At 41.1% G+C, this 10,428-nt stretch overlaps 1 protein-coding gene across 1 annotated transcript; it reads right to left on the bottom strand.

The window, feature by feature from the left end:
• Positions 1–3,990: 3,990 nt before the first annotated feature.
• MED19 (mediator complex subunit 19) lies at positions 3,991–10,423 on the bottom strand. Its single transcript, XM_083350043.1, has 5 exons — positions 10,198–10,423; positions 7,240–7,496; positions 4,989–5,085; positions 4,590–4,684; positions 3,991–4,407 (listed from the first exon to the last, which is right to left on the bottom strand). The coding sequence occupies exons 1-5, from the start codon at positions 10,400–10,402 to the stop codon at positions 4,339–4,341; spliced, it is 723 nt and encodes a 240-aa protein (XP_083206169.1). The 5' UTR covers positions 10,403–10,423; the 3' UTR covers positions 3,991–4,338.
• Between the last annotated feature and the right edge of the window lie 5 nt (positions 10,424–10,428).

Below are 10,428 nucleotides of genomic sequence, written 5' to 3'. Positions count from 1 at the left end.
ACGGTGTACTTTTGGTGATGCAAGTTTTTGCGCCATATTTTTGGAATTGCACCCAAAAACTTCAACCTTGGTTGTCATCAGACCAAAACACATTTTACCACATGCTTTTGCCAGCCTTGATGTAGGTTTTTGCAAAATATAACTGGGTTGAGGTATTTTTCTTTCTAAGAAATGGCTTCCATCTTCCCACCCTACTCCACAGGTCAGACATGTGAAGAATATGTCACATGTACTATACAACTAGTATGTGCCAGAAATTCCTGCAACTCCTTTAATATTGCTGTTGGCCTCTGGACAGCCTCTCAGACCACTTCTTGTTTTTTCATCAATTTTGGAGGGCCAGTCAGTTCTTGGCGATATCACTGTTGTGCCATATTTTCTCTACTTGTTCTTGAATATCTTCACTGTGTTCCATGGTATATCCAGTGCCTTGGAAATTTTTTGTTCCCTTCTTTTGACTGGCATGACTTTTGATCTAAGAGGTAACTTATAAATGTCAGAAAAATCCTACTAGAACAGTTGAACTTTATATGGGCGACATGATTTTTTATTTTTTATTTTAATCCCATTTATATCCCACCCTTCTCCGAAGACTCAGGGCGGCTTACAATCTAAGAAGCACAAACCAATGTGCTTAGCAATAGCCTTCATTCTATGTATATGCCTGCTCATTTAGGGCTTTTGGGGGGCCCCAAGCGGCTTTATTACAAAGTCAGCTTATTGCCCCCAACAATCTGGGTCCTCATAACTCTGCATTTAAGACACTGGGCTTATTGGCTGGAAAGCTGACAATCCAAACCTAAGTCATTGCACAACAGGGTGAGCTCCTGTCCTCATCCTAGCTTCTGCCAACCTAGCAGTTCAAAAGCATGCAAATGTAAGTAAAACAGTGCTCCATGATGTCATGCTGGCCACAATTTGGAAACCTCTTTGGCTAGTGCTGGCTCAATGGCCCTTGAAACAGAGATGAGCTTCGCACACCCCACCCCCATAGTTGGCAATGATTAGCAGAGTAAAATCCGCAGGAACTCCTTTACCTCATCTCTTCTGATACCTTCCAAGAATGAGATCCTTTTCATGCTCTGAAAGCTCTTTACAGACCAGGGTTTTTGCTGTAAGAGGCAACTGAGTAAATATGAGAAAAATCCTACTAGAACAGCTGAACTTTATATGGACTTGATCAGTCACTTTAATTGATGGCAGGTGTGTACTGACTTCTATTTACCATCAGTCTGAATGTGATTAATTCTGAACAGTCACATCCCTACTTATAAGAGGGCGTGAACATGCAGTCACATTATTCCAATTTTTTAAAATTACCTCACTGTAAAAAAAATGTTTTTTTCAATTGAATTGTACTGCATGTATGTTATATTGAAAGTGGAAAAAATTCTGAAGTGATTTAATTTAGTCTGCTATTTTTTACATCTCAAAAAACCTGGCATTTTAACAGTAGTATGTAGACTTTTATAAATACACACATACATAATCTATCTATCGATCTATCTATCTATCATCTGTCTATTGCATATATGTAACATACATACATATGTACATACCATACATACAAAAGAAGACAGCAGTGGCGGCGACAGATGTAGTAGCAATGCCAAGTATGAGAAGCTGGAAAAGTATCAGGCCTTTATTAAGCAGATCTGGGTGGTTCACAATACTGTAAACTTTCCTGATGAAGCTGGATTTAAAATTTCCTGTTACCAATTGAACCTCCGTTATATTACATGGATTGACCCTTCGAAACCTGGTCATAAAGATGACCCATGTTTCATCAACTATAAATTTAGTTTTAAATTATTCAGTTTTATTCTCATAATGTGATAACTGCCAGTAAATTACAACTCAAAGCTTTCATCTCTCCCTCAACTTGCAAGGAATTTGTCATGTGCACACCGTTGATACTGAAAAACATCAATGCTGCAATGTAATCCATATATTCTTGTGAAATGCCAAGCTTGATAGCAATTTCCTTTGAGTGACCCAATAAGTTTATCAAGCTTTTACATTTGGAATCGACAGGTCATCTGCTTCATTCATGATCACACAAATCAGCTCCTCAGAATTATCTTTACACTTTTGCGGTGTGTGTAGGTGTGTGTGTGAAAGTGATGCAGCATTCACATCCACAATGCTGACTGCCACCTAATTTGGTGGTGAACTTCAACCGGAGGGACTCTTTTTTGACAACTGAAAATTTAACCATGGCGTGTTGCTTAAATTCACTTATGATTGCTCACTTCAGGTTTCCATTTCATAAACAATGCCCACAGCATTTTTTTCTCACAGCAACTTATTTAAAAATGAAGTGAAACAATAGATGCTAAAGAACACACGTTTCTAGCACATCAATACTATCATTCATAAGTGCTTTATAACATTGGAGGCATTGCTTTTCATTCAGCTTTTATAGTTCACATAGCACAAACCCCACACTGCCCAAGCAGACTCTCAACAATTTCCAACAGTTGTTATAACAAGTATAGCAGCTGCTGTTCACAATTTGCTAGTTTTGTGATTATAAGTTTAAATTAATCTTCCAGTTGCTTAAAACATCAATTCTAGAGGGAACAGGAAGGGAGGAAGGAACTCAACTCCTTCTTTCTCCTCTGATATCCAGCAGTAAACCCATATATTTCTATTATTTTACTTCCTCCCTTACCATCTGAATCAATGAAGGATATACAAATGAGCATAAATAACCATGTTTAAGGCTGTCGTTGCATAAGATACATCAGTTGCCAAAACTACCCTTCTTTGACCCCCTAAGCCAATTAGTCAAGGAATAACAGTTTGCACACGAAACTGGCGTAACAATTTCTCTACTTCATGGAACATATTTATTTTGGGATGAAGCAAGCTGATCTGTACAAGCTAGGAGCACAAAAGTCATTTAGAATATAGAATCAACCATTAGAAAACTTTTAAATATTGTAAACCCAAGCATCTCCATCTGCTTTTCAAGTGCTATAAAAGAAAAATTTTCAACAACCAATTTTTCAATAACCAAATAGGAGAGGGAAGGTCCCGGAAAGTATTTTCCAACCCTTTTCTTTGGTTAAAATGGTTATTTTTTTTTAACAAGGCCACAATATTGGGGCAAAGGTTCATCCCAGCTATTTTTATGATAGTTTGATGATTTCTCTAAAACAGAATCAGCTGTAGATGTGGAAAAAGTTGAAAGCGCCCACCTGTCTTTTGTTCAAAGCAGAGGAATCCTATGAAAAGCTGCTGCCTAGCTGCTATGTACTGTCCCTGTGTTAAATGCCCACTCACAATTTTATTTGAAGGAAACTACTAAAATGCTTCATATTTTCCCCACTTGTTTTAAAATGTAGCCAGATTTTAATTCTCTCTGTTTAGAACCAGGAAAGCAGCAAATTAGATGGTTTAAGTAATAATTTTTGCAAGCATATTTGTAATGAGGTAGCGAGGTCAAAGAGAGCAAAGGATGCTAACAGAAGAGAAATGAGGTTCCTGGAAATGGCTTTATATATTCAATTTAAATCTCCCAACCATATTTCTCTTTCCCCCTGGCAAAAATTGAATTTTGTTCTTTAATTAAGCAAGATAATATGTAGAAAAATTTCTACCTAGTACGTGATTCCTGAAGAAGAGTTTTGCAATAGTTTTGTCCTCTTAATTCAGATGATCTTTTTCCTGTTAACATCTTTGTTACATGGATTTGGGTCAATACTTTTTATTAGCTGTCCATGTTCTTCTAAAGCAGATCTACTCCTCACAAAACTAACATGGAAGTGAATTCCAACCTTACATTGTCTCTCCTGCCAGTTTAAAATTTTGCCTTTTCTTCTCCTCTAGCCAAAACAGCTTAAGTCACATAAGGTGTTTTTTTATCAGACTACCTACCCATCCTACATCTCAAGCAACTTCTGGAATTTCTGCTCACAATTTATTAATTGCAAAATATTGCAGAACTGTTTGCAGTACAATACAGGAAAAGTCTAGTAGTCAGGATTCCTTCAAATCATTAGCATCTCCTCCAACAGAGATTTAATTAAAATATGAGACAAACACATCCCAACATAGTCAGGATCATTTTTTTTTACAAAACACAAAACAATACACATAATTTCCATATAAAGGCATCAGCCTGCATGTCCCAAGCAAAGTCTTTGTTCTCTGTACAGAAAGCTATGAAGTCCTGCAGCTCCATCCAATATAATCTTTTATATACTGCTCCAAAAGGTGAAAAGGAGATATACAAGGTAGCTGTGGCTTTCCCATCCTTGTTCTTTCTCCTCCTTTCAACATGTCTGTAGCACTTCACGGAGAACTCTCTTTAATATAATCTTGGGTAGGATCCTACCGGAGGCTGCTACTGCTGCTGGCTTGTGAGCTGCCCACACCTGGATGTTCAGGGCTATGGCGGTTCTATTTAAAAAACAAAACAAAACAGACACAAATAAGAAATCCCAGAGGCAATAAAAACAGCCATGAAAATTTTCTGGGTCCAAAAGGCTATCTGACACCAAACTCTAAGCAAAGTACTTAACTTTGTTGTTTTTACCACGAAGTTAGAAACATCAACAGCTGAAAACCATTCTCCAACTAACCTTCTTTTTCTTTTTCTCTTTTTTCTTTCTTTTCCGTTCAGGATCATCCTCTTTCTTTTTCTTCTTTTTCTTATGGTCAGAATCTGAGGGCGTTTCTAGTAAAACAAGAGAGAGCAACTGAAGAAGATATTTTGCTCTAGAACAGGGGTCGGCAACCTCGGCTCTTTTATGACTCGTGGACTTCAACTCCCAGAATTCCTGAGCCAGCATAGCTGGCTCAGGAATTCTGGGAGTTGAAGTCCACGAGTCATAAAAGAGCCGAGGTTGCCGACCCCTGCTCTAGAAGGAAGGAGTGACTTAATTTAGGCTACCAGGCTGAAAAAATTCTATGTCAGCAACATGTGTGTGTGTGGGGGGGGGACATCATTACTACGTGTCCTAAGAAATAAGACTTCTCACCTGGGGGGACAGGGTCTTGTGTCCGGCTCTGCTTATGTTTATGTTTATTTTTTTTCTTCGGTGGCTGGATGTGCATTAAGCGACATTGTTCTGGTAACTGGTGTAGCAGAAACAGAAAGGCACGTCAATACATAACTTCCCAAGTACCGTTGAAGAAAACATATAGAATAGACTTATGGCTCTACATTTTTTTTTTTGAAAGATGATCAAAATTTCCATTAGAAAAATTTCTACTACAGTTAATTCTCACTTCAGGAAGGTAAATTGGGACCAGAATTTCCGTTGCTAAGTGACCTGTTTGTAAAACATGACATTATGTGACTCTGCTGCTTAGTGACAACAGTTCTGGCACTTCTGATTGCTGTCGTTAAGTGCAACATCACATGGTTGCCATTTGCAACCTCCTGCTAGCTTCCCCATTGACTTTGCTTGTTGGAAGCTGGCAGTGAAGGTTGCAAATGGGAATCCTGTTCTGATGTGATAATTGTGAGATGGGGACCATGACTGGCTGGACACTGTAAACATAAGTATGAGGACCAGTTGTAAATAGCACTTCTTCAGCACCATCATAAATTTCAACTGTTGCTGAAGGAGTGGTCATTAAGCAAGGACCACCTCTATGTTCACTTAGCTTAAGTTTCTGTGCTGAAGCAAAATTATTCCTAATCTAGTGTTTCATTGCTTCCAGCGTCCAACTTTACAAATGTAGCACTGCAAAGCCTTCTGGCTTCAAAACAAGAACCAGCACAGTATAACGATTAAAATATTGGACTAGAGCGAGGAAGACTCTGATGAAAACTTGCAACCTCAGCTAGAGAAATTCACTTGGATGACCTTAGACTAAGCACTCATACTCAGCCCAAATTTCTCAGATTGTTCTGAGGACAGAGAAAATCAGAATATAAATCTAATGAATAAATACATGAAATGCAGAGAGAGACTCCTCTTATGATCAGATCTCTCATAACTCTTGGGAATACTTACCACAGAAAGTTACTATTGCCCATTTTTGGCCAATCCAATAGCTATGACAAAAATATCAACAAAGATTTGCTGGTTGTTTGAGATGACAATTGTAACAAGTATTTATCATTTTCTATTGCTTCTGTTGTGAACCAGAACTAGACATGTTGTGCTAACAAAGCCATGGTGGTTCCTGTTTCACTGTACTGTGCAAACTTGGTGGCTCAGTATATCATATTCTGAGACTCTCTTTGAGGGAGCTGTATGGTTTACAAATATGAAATATAAATATATACAAATTCTATAAATACAAGTTTTCTCTAGAGTTTTTATTTATTTATTTATTAATCCCATTTATATCCCGCCCTTCTCCGAAGACTCAGGGCGGCTTACAAGCTTAGCAGTAGCCTTCATTCTATGTATATGCCTGCTTGTTAGGGCTTTCACACACACCCCAAGCGGTATTATTACAAAGTCAGCTTATTGCCCCCAACAATCTGGGTCCTCATTTTACCTACCTCGGAAGGATGGAAGGCTGAGTCAACCTTGAGTTCACCTACGAATTTTCACTTGATACCCACTTTGCAACGGGTGAAAGCAAGCTTTGAGAAATCCTTTTGTAAGGATAACCTCTTTTGACCTTTGCCTGGAACTTATTTTCAACCCTAGTTAAGTCTATTCTGATAGAGAAGATATAACCCCAGTTATCTGGCAACATTTACAGACATTAATTATGGTTGCCTTCTTCCTAGGACTGACTCATCCCAAATGATCCAGTTTGCTTCCATACCTAGAGTAGAAGAAGAACTCAGGCTTCCCCCATTCCTAGTCAGTACCACAATCAATAGTCACATGGTATATACCATATTCTAGAAAACTTCAGTCCACTTGATTCTGGGGGCTGGCAACATATCTATAATACAACATTCATGCTGCCCAAAACACCCTGAATTCTTTTATGGTCAATATCTCATAAAGTAGACAAATTGAATTATTCAAGAGTTCTGCACTCTAATCTCTTTCTGTCATTTAAATTATTTGCATCTAGGTTGCAATGTAATTCCCCAAAAGTGTCCACTGTCATATGACTCATAATCAATATACTTAGAGGTGAATTAATTTTCAGGTTCTAAATTGATAATTGTCAAACCTTAACCTACAAACCTGTAATATTCTTAGTTGCCACTCTGGCAAGTTTCTTTTTCCTTTGAAGCATCACTGTGCATTTTGTTTATAACAGTTAAAAACCTTCATTAGGACCTGTCTTTCACCCAAAGCACGAACTCACCGGGCCAGCATGGAGACGAAACCCTGTTAGCATGGTACCAGTGATAGGGTTGAATGAGCTACCGCAGATGGGAGGTTTTTCAATTAAAGAACGCAAGCTGCTGTTATCATGTGAGCCTGGCAAATCGATCATTCCTGGCAGGTCAGGCAGAAAGTTGCTGAGTTTCTCTTTCACCTTTTTGCCACAGAATTTATTGTAGGCATGCTCTAAGTTGTAGTGGGTGATCAAATTTGTGCTTCCTGTTAGTTCTGTGGTACCTGGCAAGAAATGGAACAACACTGTAATGTAACAATGTTAGAGTGTTTTGTCTAAATTAATAGCGCAGATTAAAAAAAATTAAGAAACCCCCCAAATTTGGTAGAAGCTGATTTTGAAACCAGATGCTTTCTGTAGATGACCATGATACAAGTCCTATTTTATATGACCTGAAATACTAGCAGTGAGAATCGAATTATTAAAAATATTTAGTGAGATCGTATCCATAAGATTGTTTGACACATTATAATCCACAAAAAGAAAACATTAAAGCTACAAATCCAAGTAAAATGTACACATTCTCACTTAGTTACCCTTCCTTAAATTGGAAGCAAAATGGTTGCTAAGTGAGTATGAGACTGAAAGAGGGAGAGATACCGTGAGGATCTCTAGAGGCTACCATCTCATTTAGACAAAAGTTCTCCTGTGCAGCAATGCCAGTTTTAACCTCACTCTGGCATGTGCTGTTGTCAGGCACACAAAATTTGGTTGGAATTTTTTTTTTTACCATATTTGCAAAAGGTCACTGAGGTAAGCACTTCAATAAGGTAAAGGTAAAGTTTCCCCCGCACATGCATGCTAGTCGTTTCCAACTCTAGGGGCCGGTGCTCATCTCCGTTTCAAAGCCAAAGAGCCAGCGCTTGTCTGAGGACGTCTCTGTGGTCATGTGGCCGGCATGACTAGACGCCAAAGGCGCACGGAACGCTGTTACCTTCCCACCATAGTGGTCCCTATTTTTCTACTTGCATTTTTACGTGCTTTCGAACTGCTAGGTTGGCAGAAGCTGGGACGAGTAACAGGCGCTCATTCTGTTACTCGGCACTCGGGATTCGACACGCCAAACTGCCGACCTTCTGATCGACAAACTCAGCATCCTAACCCACTGAGCTGGCTACATAAAAAAAAATGACCATGACAAGAGAGGCACTCTAGTCCAGCTAGCAATTATGAGCCAAATACAGGAGTTAAAAATGGGTGGATGACAACCAGGGAACAGTTAAAGCCAAGATCACTATAAAGAAGTCTCCTCACAGCGCTGGGACAACGAAGCTGCTTCTCACTGCACAGCTGTCCAAAGATAAAATAGTCCTACTTACATAAATTGATGCATCCGGAGAAAATGATTAATAATAATAATAATAATAAACCTTTATTGTCAAAGTACATGTGTACATTGAGATTAGCTGAGCCTCCCCCCCCGTTCTCTCTCCCCCCAACACACAGTGACAACAAACCCTCCATCCCACCACACTATGTGAACCAACTACACCACACACCGGCCTCCCAAGTCAATTCTGCATAAGATTATGTCCCATTTAAAAGCCTAACAGCCCACGGATAAAAGCTATTTTTCAGCCTGTTGGTACGGCTGGCTATATTCCTATATCTCCTACCGGATGGTAGGAGAGTAAAGAGATACCGTCCAGGGTGTGAGTCATCCCTGAGAATCTTCCTCACTCTTCCAAGGCAACAAGCCCTGGCGATGTCATCCAGTGGTGTCAGGGAACAGCCCACAATGTCTTGTGCTGTGCTCACTACCCTCTCTAATACTTTCCTGTCCGCAGCTGTCAGACCAGCATACCAAACCACAATACCATATGAGAGGACGCTCTCTATAGTAGACCGGTAAAAGAGGGTCATTAGCCGTTGTTCTACCCTGTTCTTCCGCAAGACCTTAAGAAAGTGAAGCCTCTGTTGGGCCTTTCTAGCCACCTGAGTTGTGTTAACTTTCCAGGTCAGATCTTCACAGAGGTAGACTCCCAGAAATTTAAAGGAGGAAACTCTCTCTACGCAGTCCTCCCCGATGTGAAGTGGGGCAGGTTCCTCCTTTTTTCTCCGAAAGTCTAACACCATCTCTTTCGTCTTGCTGATGTTTAGGTGCAAGTTGTTGTTACTACACCATATGGATAGTTTTTGTACCTCCGCCCTATATGCTGTCTCATCCCCACCTGTAATAAGACCCACCACAGTTGTATCATCTGCGAACTTGATTGTCGCAGTGGATGATACACAATCATAAGTGTATAAAGAGTACAGGTAGGGGCTAAGCACACAGCCCTGTGGCGTGCCGGTGCAAAGCTTCAGTGGGGGGCGGACAAAGCAGAGCCGACCCTCACTGTTCACTTTACAACCCGATGCATGTTTACTTTTAGTGATAGAAATTTTCTTGAACGTGGCTACTAGGCATATTACTTAAGCTGGGTTGTACAACTTGTCAGCGAAGGGCAGAGAGCTCTCAATTACTAAGGAGGATTCTTAAAGGGACACGCAGCGCCTGCAGCCTAGCGAGTCTCCAAGGAGCAAGAGCTGCGGATGGAACCAAGCGGGCACCCGCCCGTTTACTCTCGCACAAATGAGGCAAAAGTCTCCCAACCCCGGTTTCCACAAGAAACTTCGAAACTCGAGGGCGCCAAGTACGTGCACACGAGGCCATCCCGGCTCGTTCAGTGGCCCGAGCAACTGCCAGTCCCGCGAGTTACCCACCCACGGCTCTTCAGCCCGGCAGTCAGCTTCTACAGCGGCTGGGCCCGAGTTCCCGCAAAGGCGGAGCAACTGCCCATCAGCTGCAGCGAGCCATCCTATTGGCCCGTTCCCCCGTGACGTATAAAAGCCCGTCAAGCAGCACTGACCAGAAAAGCAACGCCCGCCTGTAGGAGGCGGTTGGTTACGGAGCTCCTGAAGCCCGCCCCTACGAGCCACTACCTGGTAACTCGCGCATTAGGTAAAAAGGACCGCCGGCTGCCGCAGCTTTGCGTGCTGTTTCTTCTCCGACGGGAGTGACCGTTGGTACGGGAGGCTGTCCGGTGCCGGGTCCTCCTGCTTTCCCTGGGCCAAAGCCTAGCGCGGCAGCTGTTGTAGACGGAGGAGGTTCTGTCCCTCCGAAGAGAGTAGAAAAATTCTCCATCATCCCGGCGTGCTTTGCGCAGTCTCCTC

This window comes from Vipera ursinii (genome assembly GCF_947247035.1).
Source record: "Vipera ursinii genome assembly, chromosome: 1".
Classification (NCBI taxonomy): Eukaryota; Metazoa; Chordata; class Lepidosauria; order Squamata; family Viperidae; genus Vipera; species Vipera ursinii.
The sequence above is the reverse complement of the archived record's forward strand: the minus strand, read 5'-3'. Positions and strand labels throughout refer to the sequence as shown.

Bases quoted from the DNA above. Each gene is read 5' to 3' on its own strand.
- MED19 (XM_083350043.1), bottom strand. From the start codon at position 10,402: ATGATGGAGAATTTTTCTACTCTCTTCGGAGGGACAGAACCTCCTCCG. The intron at 4,685-4,988 runs GTGAGAAGTCTT...TTGTTTTACTAG, and splicing joins ACAAGACCCTGTCCCCCCAG to AAACGCCCTCAGATTCTGAC. The intron at 4,408-4,589 runs GTTAGTTGGAGA...TTTTTTAAATAG, and splicing joins AAGAGAAAAAGAAAAAGAAG to AACCGCCATAGCCCTGAACA.